Below are 20,740 nucleotides of genomic sequence, written 5' to 3'. Positions count from 1 at the left end.
AATTTAAATCTAGAAATTTTGTTTTTATTTAAATTTTTTTCACATTTGTTGGCTTTGCGCCAAATTTTTGTAAGTTATTAATTCGTTTCGATGAGAAGAATCAAAAACGTAAATTTGTTTTACTTTTACCAAAATATTTTAAGAAATAAGCAATAAACTTTTCCGATTCCTCTCGTCGAGATGAATCAATAACCTACAAAAGTTTGGTGCAAAACCAACAAATGCAAAAAAATTTCAAATATGGACAAAATTTCCATATTTAAGTTAAGTTTAAGTTAAAGTCAAAAAGGATTTTCCAGCACCGCTCCTCCTTCTCTCTACTTTCTCTCTCTAAAAACCAAACCCACAGATTTCAGATTTGGGGGAGGGGGTTGCCACCCCCTCCACCCTCCTCTCCCTTTCCCCTCCTCCAGTCTCTCTCGACCCTCCGATGTATCTCTCTCTCCGGTATGGTATGGCGAGCGTTGGTGTGTTTCAGGCAACAAAGTTTCGAATGATCGGACCACTGGCCGGTGTTCTGTGGGCTTGACTCGACCAGACCCTGCCTTGTCTTCTCAGATCCGGCGGTTAATGGCCGGTGGCGAGGTAATAATGGTGTGATGGAGTTAGGATTTTTTTTCTGTTTTTTTTACCGGTTTTTACGGGTTTCCCGGCTGGTCTCCCCAGTCCAGTCCGGAGTAAGTACCGGTCTGTTTTTTTTAGATCCGGTGTGGAAGGGATGGTGGGCAAATAATCCGACGCCTACTGAGGATTGTCCGACGATGGTGGGTTGATTATGGTCATCTTGCTCCGGTGGCTGTTTTCGGGGTTAAGATTAGTTTGATGAAAAGGGATCCCCTGTTTTCTTGCTTATTCAGTGATTAGGTTCCGTTCCCGTAGGTGCTTAATCTCTATTACGGTGAACGGCTCTATTGGTCGAACTTCGTGTGTCGGCTCTGCTTTGCACTATGTGCTTATTTCTCGGTGGTAGAGTTTAGGTTCCTACCTGATGTTCATGTTTAGCTTGTATCTCTGTATTTTCGGTGGATTCCTGTATTTGCCAGATGGGCACTTTTAATGAAATGAAATTGACTGTGTAACATCCTTTTATCTTTGAGGTGCTTAAATGTTAAATTTAATAACTTAAGGGCTAAAGTGCAATTTTTTTTAAATTGTGCATGTGTGCCGTGTGTGTGTGCTGATGTGTTGAGTGTGTGTGGGTTTCTTCAAAACAAAGAAAAGAAAAATAAAACAAAAACAAGAAAATCCATCAGGTTGTTCCAACGTGTGAGAGAGAGAGAGAGAGAGAGAGAGAGTGAGTGAAAGAGCAGCGTGGAGAAGAGGAAGAAGAAGGAGAAAAGAAGAAGAAAATTAGAGTTAGGTTGATTGAAGCTTAATTAGGTGATTTCCATCTCCTTCAAGGCTGAATTTCATGTTTTTCATGTTAGGTTTCATGTTTTACATCTAGCATGTACTTGATTGAAGTAATTAGAGATGGATTGAATCCATAGCAGAAGGGTTTTGAGCTTGGAGTTGAGTTTATTCCTGAAAATTCGTGTATAATATATGAATATGCATAACTGTGTTTTGAGCAGAGTTGAGCCTGTCCTGTTTTTGACGAATTTTTACCATTGACATACAGATCATGTTATTTTCTGGTATTTTTACTGTAGATGCGTCTTTGTGTGTAGTTTATGCTGTAAAAATTTCAGAATTTTCTGAGAAACCTGGAAAAAGATAAAAATCTTGAACCGGACTGCAGTCAGATTCGCGTCTGTGCTGACAGCCCAGACGCATGTTGGAAAAACGGGCATAACTTCTTGCTCGGGTATCGGTTTTACGCACCGTTTCTTGATTCTGAAACTAGACTTGTATATCTTTCTGAATCTGTAAAGATTGTGCCTTAGTTTGGTCTGAGAAAAAGCAGTTTTGGTTCTGAAGTTAATAGTTTGGTGATTCTGAAATTCTGGGCAGGTTTTGTGGCTGTGTCCTTCATCAATTTTGTCATAGTTGAATATGCTCACTGACTATGGATGCTACTGAGTCTTAAACATTGATCAATTGGTGAAGTTTTGGTGTTGGAATTATTGGAAAATATTGAGTATGTGATTTTTAATGAGCATTCGATCGCAGACGGTTCTGCCGGGTCTGTAGTTTCTGTTTTAGATGTGTAATTTCAATTGAGCATATCTTAGTCATTCGGAGTCCAATTTGGGCAAATTTTATATCTAGATTGATGTACTAGAAGTCTTCCTGCCTGTGGTGATGGTCTTGTAGTATTCTTTGAAACCTATAGAATGCTATAGTCAGAATTCAATCAATGGTTCTGCTAGAAAGTGTGTGTTTGTGAGATTTTTGGCTTTGAGGTACAAATTGATGAATTTACTTCTTTGCTTTTGGAATTAAACTTTGAGCTCATATGTGCGGAATATTTGTTAGGTTCGGAGACGACAACGAGTACCGCAGCTCCACGTAGGGAGTGACTGCGTTGGTTTTCTTTTTGTTGGAGACCGAGGTGAGTGTTCGATTCATAGATGTTCTTCAATTGGATTGAATTTGAAATATTGGACAGTGACTTCGTGTCGGTGGGCAACAACGGCCAACGGCCGGACTTTGTGTCGTGCCTTTGACTTTGTGTCGATTCAATGGCTTTATGCCAAAATTATGACTTTGTGTCGAGCTAGTGACTTTGTGTCGGATTAAAGATTTTGTGTCGATTATTTGCTTAATGCTTAATTAATGATGAACTTGGATTTATTGCCTATATTGAACAACATCCATGTCTCATATACACTCCTGGAACTCGTTTGGGGTTCCAGTTTTGCAGGTATAGGTCGGTGTCCACTACAGGTCGCGTTTTGCATTTTGTGACTCGCTCGAGAAGTGCGTAGTTGAGGCCTGTGGGAGTCTTTGTCTCCTGGCCCGTAGATGAGTTTGCTTAGTTTAGTTTTGGATAATAGTTGGTTATGTAAAGTTTATTTCTTGACAGACTTCCGCTGTAGTTTGTAAATGAAAAATATTTTTTTTTTGATGTAAATAAAATGTGGCTGTTGAACTGTAGTTGTTCGTTATTCTTGGATTTGCTAGTAGCTGGTTGTCACGTGTCGTATCGGGATAGGCCGATGAGGTGCTATTCCGGAACGGGGCTTGACAGACTGACTTATCAAAAAAAAAACACAACACAACCCAATCCTAGGGTTTGTACAAGGGAAATATGCCAAGGTACAAGAGGAAATTTCCCTCCTACTTCTCCCCCTCATTCTCGGCACAACACACACACGTGCACCTTGGTTTTTCTCGAAACCAGTTAATGAAACAAAAGAAAACAACCAGTTCATAAAACAAAAGTAAACCAATAATGAACATTTCGCAACATCAGTAACTATTTCCATGAATATTAATTCCGGTAAACAACAATGGGCATCTCAGTCTTAGCACCGCGAGAGACGACATTTTGATGTATTTACACATACTTGTACGCATTGAGACATCTAGCCAAAAAGTAAGTTTCGCTAAGATTGTGCTTAATGATTTAATTGGACTGTCAAATGCACAAACGGTTGAACCATGCTTTCGATGTATACAATTATTTGATCAGACAAAACCATGTGCAACGTAGTGAAGGAGAGGAGGATATTTTTCAGTTTTATCCTATCCTTCCTCGTATCCCTTTTCATTCTTTTTTTCGTTTTCCGCTCGTCGTCAACACGTTATGGGTTATCCACCTACACGCACATGTATACCGTTCAATCAAATCTCCAATTTATCATTATAAGTTTGAATTACAATACCATTGTTTAGTTAAGTTTTGGTAGTGGGTGGAGAGAGAAATAGAGTAATGATTGGAAAGAGGTAGAAAGAGATGAGAAAGTAATAATTGAAAAAATAGGGTAATGATTGGAGAAAGAAATAGGGTAATGATTGAAAACTGTTAGGAATGCCTTGCATTCTTTAGTTCCACATTGGTTAATTAAGTTGTTCCCGTTTTTGTAGCCTATTATAAATAGGGCTTTTGGGGAACTTCTAGGAATTATCTTTTGGGCTTTCATATTGTGGCCTTTCTAGAGTTACGGATTATAGCCGGCTCTTTGTATCTCTTCTTCACGTTGGTTAGTGAATCCTCTCTCTCATCGCCCGTGGACGTACCCATCTTGGGAAACCACGTATATCTTGTGTCTTTGTGATTTCTTGTTTAGTTTTCAATTTCTCGTTCTTAGCTTGCATTCATAGCGTTCGTTACAACAAACTGGTATCAGAGCCTTAGGTTGCAAAAACTAGGGTTTCGTTTCCGATTGTGGCTATGGCGGCTAAATTCGAGATTGCGAAGTTTGATGGGCAGAGCAGCAGTTTCAGTCTTTGGAGAGTAAAGATGAAGGCTCTGTTAACCCAACAAGGATTGCACAAGGCTTTGTTAGGCAAGACTAGTTCTGGAATCAAAGAGGAAGATTGGGATGATACGGATGCCAAAGCTCTGAGTTCTATTCAGTTAAGTCTGGCAGATGATCTTCGCGAGGTGGAAGAAGAAACTACAGCAGCAGGAATTTGGCTGAAGTTGGAAGGCATATATATGACGAAGTCGCTCACCAATAGGTTATATCCCAAACAACGTCTTTATACGTTTCGTATGCGAGAAGGTATACCTGTTAAAGATCATTTAGACGAGTTCAACCGTATTATTATGGATCTGAAAAATATTGATAGTAAAATTGAGGATGAGGACCAAGCCCTAATTTTGCTATGTTCTTTACCACTTTCGTATGAGCACTTTGTTACAACCCTATTGTATGGCAAAGACACGATATCCATGGAGGATGTTAAGGCCAGCCTATATTCGAAAGAATTGAGAAAAAAAGTGTCAGGTGAGGGTGATGCACATGCGGAGGGTTTGTTTGTTAGGGGAAGAACAACAGAAAGGGTGGAGTCGAGTAATAGGGGAAGATCCAGATCATTAGGTAAGAAGAAGGGAAAGTGCAATTATTGCAAGAAACCCGGGCACTGGAAAAGTGACTGTTTAAAACTCAAGGAGAAGGAAAAAGAAAACCAGAAAGGGGGTAAAGTAATTGCTGGAATTGCTGAAAGTTCAGATGAGTCAGATAATGTGTTATCAGTTACAGAGGGCGATTCTCGCTCTAATACCGAGTGGGTTCTAGATTCTAGATGTTCATACCACATGTGTCCACATAGAGAGTGGTTTTCTACTTATGAGGCGGTCAATGGTAGTACAGTTTTGATGGGCAACAACATGGCCTGTAAGACTGTTGGTTCCGGAATGATTCAGCTTAGGATGCATGACGGTATTGTTAGGACTTTATCTGAGGTTCGACATGTTGATTTGAAGAAAAATCTTATATCCCTGGGTGCTCTTGATTCTCATGGTTGCAAATTCCTCGGTGAAGGTGGAGTTTTGAAAGTCTCAAGGGGGTGCATTAGTGCTGATGAAGGGTCAGAAGCGTGGTAACCTCTATACACTCCAGGGCAGTACAGTTATAGGTGCTGCAGCAACGGTTGCTTCATCTAAGGTTTCAGATTCAGACTTGACTCGTTTGTGGCATATGCGCCTTGGGCATATGAGCGAGAGGGGGATGACAGTTTTGAGCAAACAAGATTTGCTATGTGGCCAGAAAATTGAAAAGCTGGATTTCTGTGAGCATTGTGTTTACGGCAAGCAGTGCAGGGTAAAATTCAGTACAACTGTTCATCGCACCAAAGGCACGGTGGATTATTTTCACTCGGATCTTTCGGGTCCCGCAGAGGTAACTTCTAAAGGTGGTTTTCGATATTTTATGAGTATTATAGATGATTTCTCTCGTAAAGTTTGGGTGTATATGTTGAAACATAAGAGTGACGCCTTTAATACATTCAAACAGTTTAAAACTTTGATTGAGAATCAGACTGGTAAGAAAATAAAACGTTTGAGAACTGATAATGGTATGGAGTTTTGTCTTAGCGAGTTTGATAGGTTCTGCAGTGATGAGGGCATTGTGAGGCATCACACAGTGAGAAAAACCCCTCACCAGAATGGTGTGGCTGAACGAATAAACAGGACTCTTTTGGAGAAGGCACGTTGTATGTTGTCCAATTCCGGATTGGGCAAAGAATTTTGGGCTGAAGCCGTTTCCACAACATGCTATTTGGTGAACAGGTCTCCGTCGACTGCTATTGAGTGTAAGACTCCATTTGAGGTATGGTCAGGTCATCCAGCTGATTATTCTGTGTTGCGTGTTTTTGGGTGTCCAGCTTACGCTCATGTGAATGAGGGTAAATTGGAGCCACGGGCCAAGAAGTGTATTTTCTTGGGTTATGCAGCAGGTGTCAAAGGGTACAGATTATGGTGCTCTGATGATTTGAAGTTTTTTATCAGTAGGGATGTGACTTTTGATGAAAATTATCTAATGAAGGGGTCTAAGCAGGTTGATGATACAGTTCAAGAACAGAGTGTTCGAAAGCAGGTGGAGTTTTTGAGTGAATCTTCCGACTCAGGGAAGAAGCACATTGAACAGCCAATTGAAGAGGAATTCAAGAGTTCAGACACAGAGGTTGATGCATTAGTTGAGCAACCACACACTATTGCTAAGGATAGGCCAAGGAGGGAGATTCGGCCTCCTGAAAGGTATTCAGCTTATTCTGAGATGGTGGCCTATGCTTTATCAGTTGCTGAAACAGTTGAGTATGAGGAGCCTTCAAGCTATACAGAAGCTGTTTTGAGTGCTGAGTCTGCATAGTGGTTTGTTGCTATGAATGAGGAGATTGAGTCTCTTCAGAAGAATCAAACATGGGAGTTAGTAGAACCGCTGAAAGGGAAGAGGATTGTTGGGTGCAAGTGGGTCTTCAAGCGCAAACCAGGTATTCCAGAGGTAGAAGATGCTCGGTTCAAAGCTCGGCTAGTGGCGAAAGAATACAACCAGAAGGAGGGTGTTGACTACAATGAGGTATTTTCACCAGTTGTAAAACATAGTTCCATTCGCACTTTACTTGCTATTGTTGCATGTTATGATCTTGAGTTAGAGCAACTTGATGTCAAAACTGCATTTTTGCATGGCGAGCTTGAGGTGAAGAAAGTGGGCACGGCAGATAACCCAGCAGATATGATGACTAAACCGGTTCCGGTTGCCAAGTTCAAGCATTGCTTGGGCTTGCTTGGTATTTGCAGTTGATCGCCCCTCGGGGGCATTTGGCGAGTGAGAGGTTAGAAGGGGATAGCTATATTTGGTGATTTGGTTCAGTGAAATTCAAGTCAAGGTGGAGAATTGTTAGGAATGCCTTGCATTCTTTAGTCCCACATTGGTTAATTAAGTTGTTCCCGTTTAGCCTATTATAAATAGGGCTTTTGGGGGACTTTTAGGAATTATCTTTTGGGCTTTCATATTGTGGTCTTTCTAGAGTTACGGATTATAGCCGGCTCTTTGTATCTCTTCTTCACGTTGGTTAGTGAATCTCTCTCTCATCGCCCGTGGACGTACCCATCTTGGGGAACCACGTATATCTTGTGTCTTTGTGATTTCTTGTTTAGTTTTCAATTTCTCGTTCTTAGCTTGCATTCATAGCGTTCGTTACAACAAAAACAAAACTAAAACTAAACGGTGAACCGAACAAAGCCAATGTAACTATTGGGATTTATCCCACATCGGTTAAACATCTCCTCCAAAACTAGTATATGAGCTTAGGCGGACTCTCCACTCTTTGCCAATTGGTTTGGAGTTGGATGCTTTAACATGGTATCAGAGCTAGAGTTTCGAAGGCTTTTCCCCTTTGTTTATACCATAGTTGCACTTTATTTTATTGTGATCCGTGTGTTCCGGATCCTTTGTTGACCTCCCCACGTGCTAGTCAAGGGTCGCACGTGCGAGGGAGTATTGGGATTTATCCCACATCGGTTAAACATCTCCTCCAAAACTAGTATATGAGCTTAGGCGGCCTCTCCACTCTTTGCCAATTGGTTTGGAATTGGATGCTTTAACAGTAACTTTGAGATGAAAAAGGACACTGAAAAAACAGATGTTTATGAGATTCCATAGCATTTGAACACAACAAACATTGGTTTTCCACCAAAACACCCCACACCTGTCCTTTGTGGAAAGTGTACACAGGATAACCAACCATTGCACAATAGCTCACCTAGGAACTACGTGCTTGTACCAAACTACTTTAGACCAAAAGAAAGATACTTAACAATGTGTACGTGAATGGTGTTTTGGTGAGGAAGCAAATCGCAGTGGAGGATATTAGGATATATGCCCAATGCTAGAACAGGAGACGGTTTCACACATGCTTTTAAGGTGCAAAAGGGCTATCTGCATTTAGATTTTATCTCCATTTCGCTTCCAGTCAAGAGAAGGCTCCGTTTCGCTAAGGAAAATAATTACTTATTTTTTGAATTAAAGGTGATGTATTGTAAGAGAATAACTTGTCTCGTAAAACAAAAAATAAAAAGCTTAGAGAAATGGGGGCCTTGGTTAATTGTCAACTAGGGGAGCCTTGGACGATCAAAGAGAAGTTGGAAAAGGTAGAGAGAAATGGGCTACGCCATGAATGATTGCGACACTTAGTTGGCACATATGGACGGTTAGGAACACATGGGTTTTTGCTTCGTTGGTCGATATATCAAATAAGATCACCCCAAGGGTAGGATATAAGCGTCTAATTGAAGCATAAAAATCCGGAAGACCGGGATCGTACCCACGGGAATAATTAGTACGGCTTGGATGGATTTGTAGAAGTAAGCAAGATTTTCGGCTTTTAGGCAGCCAACTTTGTTTTACGTATACGGTGGAAAGTAAAAAGGCTAAATTAAAAGCGAATTAATTAGGATAAAAAGCATATTAGGTTTAGGAATTACTAACACCCATGACTCAAGTAAAACTACATTTTCCACCCGATTACACGGTTTAAGATATTCAACTAAGGTTCTTAAACCGGAAAATAAGATGGTTCAATTACCAAGCTAGCTCTATAACTTATTTAGCAAAAACCTCGAGCGACAGAGCTCCAAGCATCATCTGTGGTAAGTAGGCGATACTCTTACCTACACATGATCAAGGAGGTTAACACCTTAGCAATTTGACAAATAAATCTAAACTACACATCAATTTTCAAACCAAAGATTAAAGCTTTACGGCAAAAAACACAATTTTTCTCGAGCCATGAGGTGCTAATCACCCCATGACCTAGCCTTGGAAAACTACTCACTCATATTTACAAAGATAAAAGCGAGCAAAAATCTAGCTAGCATATTTGAAATAACAACACTTGAAGAAGACTAGATTAACTGATAGATCGGAAGATTGTCTACAACTTTAATGAAGGTTAACGTAGCAAAAACTAATTAACTAAAGCAGAAAATTAAAATTAAAGTGCTGAAAAATGAAGAACAATTCAATAAGCAAGTAAATCTAGACTAAATCTAAAATTATACAATACAAAAAGTTGTTTGTATAAGTGACATCACAGGCTTTTATATTCTCCAAGGTACGCGCATGGAATATTCTCAAAATGCTCCGAAAATCCCCTCCTCAAGCCCTCGGTATCGATTGCGAAGGCCTTAAGTTTCTGTGCTAAAGGCCTCGCTACCGATGGGAAATATATGGTTCTACCGATGCCGAGCATGATAACTGTTGGCGTAAGGACCTCGGTGCCGATTGAATACATTTGATGTCCTTCAATGCCGAGCGGATTGAGGTTGCAGTTGGGAGAAGCTCAGTACCGATTGAACTTCTTACTTCCTATCGATGCCGAGAGCTTTTCTTCCAGCACTTGGTCTTGCTCTTTGCCTAGACCATTCTCGAGCCGACGGATCACCTTCGGGTCCTTGAATCTTTGTCATTGGATTCCGATGACTCCGTTCTTGTTCTTTTTTTGAACTTTGAATATCTTGGGCCAGCCTTGAGCTTTAAAACTCCTGTTTTGAACAATTTTTCTACAAAACGAAACTAAACTACCTTACGAGCTATAGTAATTAAAAACAACTAATTAAAGAATTAACTTAAACTAAATAGAGATTTAGCGCACACTTTATTGCATTGTCGGGGTGCTTATCAGTTTTCAAGAAGGAGTGGTTAATTGGAGTAGGACCATTATCAAGCCGAGCTTTGTCGAGTTCGAGCTTGACTCGTTTACTAAATGAGCTAAAAATTCGAGCTCGAACCGTAACGAGCCGAGCCCTTATCAAGCTGAGCTGATCAGCTGAGTCATTTACTAAATGAACCTCTTTAATTGAGCCGAGTCACACTTAACGAGTAGAACTTTGGTCAAATGAGTCGAGCCAAACCAACAAGCTGCTCGATTCGTTTACAGTACTAGGTTTGAGAATCTCGTATTGCGGCCATGGCTGTTGAAGCTGCATGCTAATGAATATGAACAATCGAGTAAACAAGAAAGATAAGGTGCAGTAGCTTGCAGTTCCAGACACATGATTGGAGCTATGGATTCCGCCAAATCCGGGTATGTATGCTGAAGACCAAGATTGACGGTGCCTTTGTCACGGTCACACGAAAAGGAGATATCCTACGGGTGGAGCTGTGCCACTCACTCACGCGACACTCTTTGTTTTGTCAGGCACAAGCCGTGCCATGCCTTGTGACTTTGTCTAGCTGTGATAAGCACAAGCCGTGCCATGTCTTGCCATTTCAAGGGTATTTTGGTCTTTATTTCCAAGCATTATCGATGGGACTTGTTTTCACTCTTTTAATTTTGTTCCACGTTCTTGTTAGAGAATGACTCACATGGTAACTAAGTACGTCCTATCTTTAGTCCAACTTATTATCTGGCAAGGAGACATCCCGAACGGGGTTAGGATGGAGGCCTCTCTTGATGTTTTTACATTATTGGAATGGAATGAATAAATTCATACTATCTAGGACGTAAAGTAATTTACAATTGTTGATGAAATAAAAAAAAAGAAGTATACAAAATTCAATTACTCCAGTTTAGTACATAGATCGATGTTTAAACTTTAACGCCAACATAAAATGAGGATGGCTATTTTCGGCCATAGTTCACATAATTTGCGTTCGCAAGCATAAAGAGATGTTTGAATCATATCTCAAATTATTAAAATCAGCGAGAATGGTTAAGTTGGTTTGTGTATAGTCTATGGGATAAACCCCCGCTGTCTTGATCTTTTGTCTAAGAACGAGTTTTCACGTAACGTAATCTTTTGTTGGAATTATAATATTATCTGCTATTGTTTGACAAAAAAAAAAAAAGCAAACGCAGTGAAAAAATTGAGAGCAAAAGTGCAAGACGTTTTGAAGAAGAGTCATTCTACCACCACATCCATTTATACATCCACACTCACAACAAGAGTGGGCCCACACTCATGTGGGCCACTCTTATTGTGAGTATAGGTGTGTGAACAGAAACGGAGCCAGAATTTTCGATAAGTGGGGTCGAAAATTTGAATCATGTATGAAGAAGAAGACTAGTACCTGTTTAGACGATGAAGAAGAGTTGACGCGACAGCGTAGAGATCTCTCCGTTCTCCAGAAACGGAGAAACCTAATTTTTTTCTTCAAAGAGCAAGGACGAATGAAACGCTATTCACGTTTTGGAGATTTTTGTGGGTGGAAATTCTATTTTGACTCTTTTTTTTCCTAAGTACAAAACCCTAATATATGGGTTGGGGCAAAAATGAATTTTAAAGGGGGGTCAAATGAGTAAAAATTTGGTGAAAATTATACCGATCTCTAAAAAAATTTGGGGAGGCAGCGGAGTCAGCTACCCTCTCTTGACTCTTAATCCCTCTGCCCCTGCATGTGAATGAGTGTGTAAATGAGTTTGGTGTTAGAATTATTGTTTGAAGAATTTCAATCACTCCACTTGGTTTCCATTGTTTAGAGTAACTTTTTACTCTCGGCACAATTTTCAATAAATCTCTCACTATCTTTCTCCACTCATTATCGCTTATTACATCTAAAATAACTTTTTAAAATGTAAACCAAACAAAGTGAATGTGACTGATCGATCCCCTGAAAGTGCGTGGAAGGAGCATAAATGGGGGTGGATGTAATGAATCAGGATAGAAAGCTCGAGAGATAGAAATTGATAGGCGAGGCGTCGCCGCGTCATCGTCCCAAAGCTGTTGCTTCTTCTTCTGTAAACCCCCCACACCCCCACCCCGCCTCTCTCTCTCTCTCTCTCAGCTAACCATGTCTGTCACTCAAGCTTCTTCCTCTCTCTATACTTCCATCCATGGTCTCTCTCTCTCTCCCTCAAATTATATAAATTAGTATAGTATGTGCACGTCCATAAGCTTTACATCTATTGGAATTTCATTTGTTTTGCAGGAATTTTCGCGTCGAGGTCAGCAAAAATCCCTGGTGCTATCACTCGGCGTACCGTGGTGAACGTGGCTCGAATGGGGAATTCTTTCGCCACTGGTTCTCCGCTCTGTGAGCTTTCTTACTGCTAGCTCTATATTCCTCTGTGTACATTTTTAATTCAAGGTTCCAATGGAATATTTTATACTCTATGTTTTTCCACCGAATTGTCCCTGTCTTTCGCTCCTTTTGTTTTGGTTCGATGGTTGGACCAGCTTAGGCGCACCTCAACTAGTCCCCTCTTGGTCCGGTCAAAGGTAAGTCATCCATGCCATGTCTAGGGAAGTCGCAAGGAATTACTTTCTTGGGCATGACCCAAGAATTGAACCCTAGTCAATTGTGTGGGAAGCAAACCCACCAACCAACCAACCAGATGAACCCTTGGGCTTGTCTTCCACTCCACTGTCAAACAAATTTACGCATGAATTTTGTTCATAAGATACAAGGAGAAGGTTTATTCTTACTAGTCAAGAACATGTTCATGGTGTGGGATTTTCTGCTCAATATGTGTGTTCTCTGGAAATCCTGCCCGGGCGGGATTCAAGGCCGCCCAGGAGGTCGAATCAGGTTTTGAACTCAGTGCTCTCTGAAAATCCCGCCCAGGCAGAAGGCAGAAATCACGTGGTTTGGCCGATTTTGGTTATATTCTGGATTTCCTGAAGATTGGTTTTGGAGTTTCCTTATTAGAATTGGACTCTATGCAAAGGAAATATAATCTGGCAAGGATTTTGACTTTAGGAAGCATTCTGTGACTATTAATATAGCATTGCTCTCTCATTAGGGTTAGGACTTCTTGAGTGAATCTCTCTGAGAGGCCCCTAGGGGGTGTCATCTGTAGAACCTTTGGGTTCTACCATTCGATCTACATCTGCATCTGGTTGCCCCCTCTATGGTGGGTTCTGTAGGCCAAAGCCATCTGGAAGATCATCCATTTCGGCGATTCTTTCTAGTTGAAAGGGTTTCATGAGATTCATCTGTTTTTGTGTGACATCTGGTCATGTCTGTGTCTCTTGGTTAAAAACTCTAGGGATTTTGTGGGACTTGATGAGAGAGAGTCTGTATTTTGTGAGAGATTCTAATCGAGTTTTTTATTTGGTGAGAGAACTTGTATTTTGGGGTTGGTGAGAGTCTTTTTGTGAGGGCTTTGTTTGTCACCATTGTACCTCTTCGGAGCATCATTCTCTTCACATAGTGGAATCATCTCTTTTTCGCTTGTCCGTGGAGTAAGTTTACATCCGTAAGCCGAACCACGTATATCTTGGTCTCTGTTATTCATTTTCTTTGTTTGGTTTGGTTTCTCCGTTTGTTTTTCGGATATGTTTGGTTTGTTGTTTTCCCAATATCATGACCATCAATGATCGTTGGGTTGTGGTTGGGTCCTTCGGGGGCCCGCTGCACAACACATGGGATACAAATGCTCTATGATATGGGATTTTTATGAGGGTATCCTATCATCGAACGGTATACGGGCTTTGTTCATATATTTGGTATGGATTCAATCAATGAGTGACAATGTTTGACAAAATAGCTTTTAATTCCTTGATGCAAGAATCATTTTTCTTTATTTCCTTGGGGTTGTCCTATTAAAGCTGGGTAAAGTTCCATATTAACTGGTGCCAAAAGAAAATTAAAAAACCACCCTCGAGCTCCTAACACCATGGCTCAATACAAAGTTTTTCACTCACCCTATATCTCTATTTTCTCTCAAATCTACTCTCCTCTCTCACCTCACGATTGATGTGCCTGACAATCCCCAAAGAGACTGCCTCCTCACACACTTTTCTTTAACACACACGGTACACACCCGTTCATCACGCAAACCCCATATATATAGGCATTTACACTAAGCAAAAAAGGAGCACCAAAAAAACTCTTGAGCTGCCGAGATGCTTTTGGAGCCGAGCATCAAATGCTCTTGGAACAACAGCCGGCTATTGACCAATCACTTGAGTATTTCCAATGACCAAATTATCTTGAGCCAATTAAATACACAACCGCCCACTATTGTTATTTTCTTCTTTTCCAAACCATTATCACATGGGCAAAAACCCAACAAACACCCCCTTTTGCATTTGTGAAAATGCACCCCATGCTCGGGTGCCTCACACCCCTCACCGCGTGCCTATCGTGACTTTCTTTCTCATACTTGAACTTAAACAAGAGATCCATACCTAGCTCCCAAGGTGTCTACACCACCACGAATAGGAATGTTGTAGAAAAGAATCGGCTTTGTGCACCATTACCATCATCAGCCTCCATTTCTTGTATGACCCGGAGCTTTCACAAGAACGTCTAGTCATCCGTGACTTGCCTGGTCACCTGCTCATTGTTTTTTTCTTTTCATCTTGTGTGTGCAGTATCACTCAAACACCAGTTTCAAACAAGGCCTCTTCACCGCACCACTCCATCGATCGAGAGCCATCCACCTTACTCCATCGAGAGCCTCCACGTTGTGGGCATTACCTATCTGCCCACATCCTTGCTCCATCAATATTCACCTGAGATTTTTCTGCTCCATCGAGAGTTTTCGTGCTAGCCCAACAAATTGGTGTGAGTCTGCCCAAAAGGTCGTCAACCATCAGATACCAATTTTCGGGATAAACCTTGATCCCACACCAGCAATGAAAACATAACAAAGAAACAATAAACATGCATAAAGAACAAACGAGAGTTACATGGTTTGTCCCCGATGCCTACTCCACGGGAGAGATATTCCACTATTTGGAAAATAGGAGATTACATTGTGATATGAAAACCCACCATCGAGCTCCTAACACCATGGCTCAATACAATGTTTTTCACTAACCCCCCTATCTCTATTTTTCCCTCACATCTACTCTCCTCTCACCTCACGGCCGGTGTACCCGACAATCCCCAAATGGACTGCCTCCTCACACACTTTTCTTTAACACACATGGCACACACCCGTTCACCACACAAACCCCACATATATGGGCATTTATGCTAAGAAAAAAAGGAGCACCAAAAAAACTCGTGCTGCCGAGATGCTTTTGGAGCCGAGCATCAAAGGCTCTTGGAACAACAGCCGGCTATTGACTGATCACTTGAGTATTTCCAATGAGCAAATTATCTTGAGCCAATTAAATGCACAGCCACCCATTGTTGTTATTTTCTTCTTTTCCAAACCATTATCACATGAGCAAAAACCCAACAATTCTCACGCTAGGGGTGGGGGGTGTTATAGGTCCTAACACCAGAATCGAAATTATCTTTCAAAGGAATGTTGCTGATCTTTCTTTGATCTATTTTCAGTAGCTTGAGTGTTATTAGAATTGAATAACATATTTTCTAGGGTGATGAATATAACATCATACTTTTTACATCGTTAGGATACTAATACAGCTGGGAAATTTGGCACAACTGACCAAAATCACTCGTTTGACTCATTAACCAGATGTGAATCCTCTTTCAAAACATAAAGGCTTACCATTAGTAATGCAAGATTTTGGTTTCAGAATTTTCAGCTTTCTTAGCATAGTTCCATAACATATCTTAATATAATGAACAGTGGTTTCTTTTCCAAAATAGTCCTGTCAAAAGTTATTTGTAATTGTGAGTTGGCCTAGTGATAGCTGATGTTTCCTTTCCAGCGATGTCGAGAATTGCTGGTCAAAGGAAGACTGCATGCAAAGCTACACCATTTTCCATCAGGTGTGATCTGAGCACCAAGGATGGCAATGGTTTGGATGTATGGCTAGGGCGGGTGGCGATGATTGGCTTTGCAACAGCTATTAGTGTTGAAATAGTAACTGGAAAAGGACTTCTGGAGGTATAGCACAAAAAATTTCATGGTTTATTAGTATAATCCAGATACAAACTCTACCATCTTTAGGCGGGGGAAAGAAAGAACACTAAAATTGAGTACATGTTTTGGTCTCTTGATTGGTTCTTTCCGCGGATGGATCCTTCTCCTTCTGTCTCCAACACACTAACACACTCATTCCAAAAAGTAGCACACCTTGAGGTCACCATCTTATCAACCCATTTTAATTTTGATGTTGCAGAATTTTGGGCTCACATCCCCGTTGCCAACAGTGGCACTGGGAGTTACAGCATTGGTGGGAGTTTTGACTGCAATATTTATCTTCCAATCTGCCTCTAAGGGTTGATCACTTCGAAGATTTTGCTTGGTGCTCGTGAAGCTTTTGGAATACTTTCTTTGTTACATTCTTGTTGATATATGTAATTTTGTTTGATTACCCACAAAAATTACAACCGTTTAGAATGTGACACATTGACATCGTTCATGATTCATGTAATGTCTTGTCCATGCGAGGTGATTTCTGTCAGAATTCAGCTGTACATTGTTGGTTTTAATTTTTAAGACCCAGGAGCATATGCAGCTGAAAGAATACTGAACGGTTCTCTAGCTCCGCTTACAATATCGAGATTGCTACTTCAGGGTCAAGAATGCTCTTGGAACAATGGTAGGCATGGCATAGTATGATTCTTCCATAGTTAGGTTCATGTATTAGCTGGGGCGTAGGGATCTGGTAGCAATGACAACTTCTTCTAGAAGGAGCATCATTTCATCCTTATTGAGGAGGATCTTGTAGCTCACAATGACAACATGTTGGCAAGTGGACATGCATCTTTTCAAAGCCCAAACATATTATGCCTTGTAATTCAAGTTACCAGGAATCAGGGTTTTGGCTATCTCCACAAATATATTTTCATCTCTCTCCTGGAATGACAGAAAGTAGTATTGGAAGTAAAGGAAAACAACTTCCCTGTCTGTTGTTTTTTTTTTTGGTACTTCGGAATAATATCCTGTCTGTTGTTTGTCTCTTCTCCTGGTAAGAATCTCATTCCCCATTGCTTTTTTTGTCTGTTTGATTGCTTAGAATAGAAGAAATTTCCTTTCATATGTTTGTTTCTACTAAAACATCTTTGCTCTCTTCATAAGTTCTTTTGTAGGTGGAGGTTCATCCTGCAGATGAAACTTCTCTTGTTCACATATAATGTCCTCAATTGCCGTAAATTTGTTTTGGTTACATTGATCTAGCATGGGTGCTTCCATCTCTCGAAAGCTAAAGTGGTTTCTTGCAAAGCGTGATATGAAAATTCTGATGCTGGGTCTTGATGCTTCAGGGAAGACAACCATCCTGTACAAGTTAAAGCTGGGTGATGTTGTTGCAGCTGTACCCACAACTGGTATGTGTGATTCTGAGAAGGTTGCAAACATTTTTTGGCATGTATTTTACAGATTATGTTTTAGTATTGAGATCATCTGTTCGATGACACCTTTTGTTTGACGCAAATATCAAATTAGTTATTTATAGCATGTGACAACAATTGGGTTTGATGCACAGGTTTTAATGTAGAAGCTGTGGAGTACAAAAATATCAGCTTTACAGTGTGGGATGTAGGAGGACAAGATAAGGTACAAAGTCAAGGAAATTGTTGACTTTGTTCATTTCTGTTTTAGCTAAGGGACTGAATGATTTTGAAAATTGGTGTCCGTAAGAGAAAGGAAATTGAATTTTAAGGCAATACCAATTACTAAGAAAGCTGATCAAATCCTGGAGCCATGACTTAGGAACAACCAAGAAAAAGAGCTGGAGACATGAAGCATACATCATATATACATTCCCATGATGTCCAATGGCCTCCCGACTTCTTCAACAATCTGCACCTTTTATGTGATGAATCTAGAACTTCTCAATGGATTTTTTTCTTTATTCTTTTCCCTTATTCTGCAAAGACTTCTATTTTGCTTGTATTGGCCCTTCCATTGTCCAAATATTGAAGTCATTTTCCTATTACTGCGTAAAGAAAAAAGCACTAAGAAAAATGCTACTTATGAAAGAAAACCTATATAAAAATGGAAAACACTTGCCCCTTTTCTTGTTGTCTACTGAACATCAACTAAGTGTGTTTTGCTGCTGCTAGATAGATTCGGCCATTGTGGAGACATTACTTTAGGAATACCCAGGGACTCATTTTCGTGGTGGACAGCAATGATAGAGGAAGAATCTCAGAAGCTCGAAATGAGCTGCATCAGATTCTGGGTGAGGTGGGTGATCATCTCATGGTTTTGAGTACTATCTTCTGAAAGGCACAAAATATCAAGGGGTGGGATCATGTTTCCTAGGCTCCTAGTCCCTTTTGGAGCTGCACGAGGTGTGGCATTTCCATGAGGGGTTGGGACAGGTCAGAGGTCTTCTGGGGCATTTGCTATCATCCCTGTCATCAAGGACCTGTTGGTACTAGTACAATCAAGGTCTGTAGATGTTATGCACTCATATATAAGTATAGATTTTTTCAATTGTGATGCAGGGCGAACTACACGATGCAACCCTACTTGTTTTTGCGAACAAGCAAGACCTTCCGGATGCTATGTGTGCTTCTGAGGTTGCTGACAAACTTTGCCTGCATTCGCTTCGTCAGCAACGGTGGTGAGTAGTACAGCATCCCTCTTAATTTCATGTTTTTGTGCCTTGACTTTTCTGTTTCAAGTTTTATATTCTGCTTAACTTGTTAACTACTACAGTAACTTTAATCTGTGATTATGTCTAGTTATTTCCGTATTGCTTGACTTGTGCCGTACGGCCAGCTGGTATGATGTGTGAGATGCTATTGATCAAACCTCTATGATATACTAAAAGTGACAATAGCTGTGGTGAAACATAATGCATGTAATTTGGATGACCAACTTGAGATGAAGCTCTGGAGATAGTGACCTCATGCAAAGAGGGATTATCGTTTCTCTTCGGTTTCATGGTTGAATTTCACATGATTTCATTCTTATTGTAAAACTCTAGACGAACTGATTTGGGTGCTTTGGGGACACATTCCTTGCTTGACACTTCATAAAATTCAGCCAATGTTCCATGGAAATTAGTAGGCTGTTGCTTTTAATTTACTTCTTCAACACAGCTGTAATAACGGAAAAGGAAAGGAGAAGGTAAACGAAAAAGATAAGAATAAAAGACATTATTATTTTAATTCTGTCCATGTTAAAGCCCTCCGACAAATTCACGATCCAAACACCGCCTCATGTTTGGGTTTCCTTCTTTCTCCTGTGTTGTAGTTTAGGCATATAGGGTTGGATTGCTGGATTGATCAAGCATTTTCTGGACAGGTATATCCAGGGTACTTCAGCTACCTCTGGCCAAGGGCTTTATGAGGGTCTTGATTGGCTTGTCACCAACATCCCCTACACAGCACCAACAGCCTGCCTATGCTCTTCCACTGCTGCTTTTCAAAATGGAAGGGACTAATAAATCAGAAAACCTTATCAACCCATGGCCACCTTTGCATGAGAGCACTAGAATGGACTTGAGACTCATTCAAGGATCCCTCGTGCATAATGTGGGCGAGATCAGACCTACAGTTCTTCGCCGTCCATTTTCTCCCCATCAGGCGTTGTCTAACTAGGCATTCTACTTGTTGCAATATATTTTTGTGCTTTTTAAACATAATAGTAATCAAGGCAAGTACAGATGCTTAATGGGTACTGAGGTCATGTTGAACTTGGAAATACTAATTGAGTATAAGAAGCCCTTATTTCCCCTGTTTTATTTATTTAGTGGGTGACGTCATAATTGGAAGCAACATCACAGGGAATTCTTGTTCACAACATGTAGGGCATAAAATGAACCAAGCTACTTGAGCTCTTTTAAAAGCTCATTTGAGTTCGGTTTGTTTCGTAAAACAATCCAAGCGAGAATGTTTATTGAAATTTGTTTAAGTCCCCAAATTTTGCCTAAACAAGCTATTACTTGTCGCGTTCAGCTTGTGACAATTAAATTTTTTTAACTACTTGAGATCAGTTCGATTAAATCTTATTAAGATTGACTCAACTTTTCCGGCTCATTTACCAACCGTGCATGTTCACAAACCTATTATACGGAACAACAAAAACAGCAAGAGACGGTTGCAACAATTAAAAATGACTCAACCAGAATCTTACAACCAGATCACTATGGATTGAGGCCCAGGTGAAGCTTTAGGCTTCCTCTTTTTTGCCTTCTTAAATGTTCTTTCATTCTGTTTATCGGCAACAGTTTTGTGTGCAGTGCAAGTGTTGATGATGGCAGCCAACGGGTCTAGCCAGAAAGTAGGGTAGTAAAGAACTGTTCTCAACTGATTTGCTTCCTTTGGCAGGATGAAAACTAATTAATCCGTATATGGTATCCATGTGGAAATAGTACTGTTATTAATGTGAAGGAAATCTAGAGCTCATAAGGCTCTATTTGGTTGTCCGAAATGTTAAGTGGAAAATGTTTCCTCAAGGAAATTTTTTTTGTTTCCCTATGTGCATTCTCTTGACAAAGAGTTTTGCAAGAAAATTTAAAATCTTCATTTTTGGCAAGGATTTGTTTCCAGTGGATAAATTAACATTTAAAAAAAAAAAAAAACATTGTGGGTTCCATAACTTTTTTGCTAATTGAACACAAAAAAATTTAAAAAAATTTGAATTT

At 40.3% G+C, this 20,740-nt stretch overlaps 2 protein-coding genes and 1 long non-coding RNA gene across 6 annotated transcripts; all 3 read left to right on the top strand.

Moving 5' to 3' along the window:
- Positions 1-1,233: 1,233 nt before the first annotated feature.
- Positions 1,234-3,039, top strand: LOC131326807 (uncharacterized). Its single transcript, XR_009200118.1, has 3 exons — positions 1,234-1,380; positions 2,419-2,494; positions 2,799-3,039. It is a non-coding gene; the product is annotated as an uncharacterized LOC131326807 (long non-coding RNA).
- Positions 3,040-11,996: 8,957 nt separating this feature from the next.
- Positions 11,997-16,606, top strand: LOC131326806 (stress enhanced protein 1, chloroplastic). Its single transcript, XM_058359692.1, has 4 exons — positions 11,997-12,168; positions 12,261-12,365; positions 15,905-16,083; positions 16,319-16,606. Exons 1-4 carry the CDS (start codon positions 12,123-12,125, stop codon positions 16,421-16,423), a joined length of 435 nt encoding a protein of 144 aa, XP_058215675.1. The 5' UTR covers positions 11,997-12,122; the 3' UTR covers positions 16,424-16,606.
- Positions 16,601-19,845, top strand: LOC131326804 (ADP-ribosylation factor 1-like). Of its 4 annotated transcripts, XM_058359691.1 has the most exons (6): positions 16,784-17,110; positions 17,221-17,468; positions 17,627-17,697; positions 18,211-18,330; positions 18,594-18,712; positions 19,399-19,845. In XM_058359691.1, exons 2-6 carry the CDS (start codon positions 17,321-17,323, stop codon positions 19,535-19,537), a joined length of 597 nt encoding a protein of 198 aa, XP_058215674.1. In that variant the 5' UTR covers positions 16,784-17,110; positions 17,221-17,320; the 3' UTR covers positions 19,538-19,845. The 4 variants fall into 4 exon arrangements, with proteins under 4 accessions (XP_058215673.1, XP_058215674.1, XP_058215671.1 ...); XM_058359690.1 differs by lacking the exons at positions 16,784-17,110; positions 17,627-17,697 and adding an exon at positions 16,601-16,741 and having other exon boundaries at positions 18,207-18,330; XM_058359689.1 differs by lacking the exon at positions 17,627-17,697 and having other exon boundaries at positions 16,955-17,110; positions 18,207-18,330.
- Positions 19,846-20,740: the final 895 nt, after the last annotated feature.

This window comes from Rhododendron vialii, chromosome 5a (assembly GCF_030253575.1).
Source record: "Rhododendron vialii isolate Sample 1 chromosome 5a, ASM3025357v1".
In the NCBI taxonomy this organism is placed as follows: Eukaryota; Viridiplantae; Streptophyta; class Magnoliopsida; order Ericales; family Ericaceae; genus Rhododendron; species Rhododendron vialii.
The sequence above is the reverse complement of the archived record's forward strand: the minus strand, read 5'-3'. Positions and strand labels throughout refer to the sequence as shown.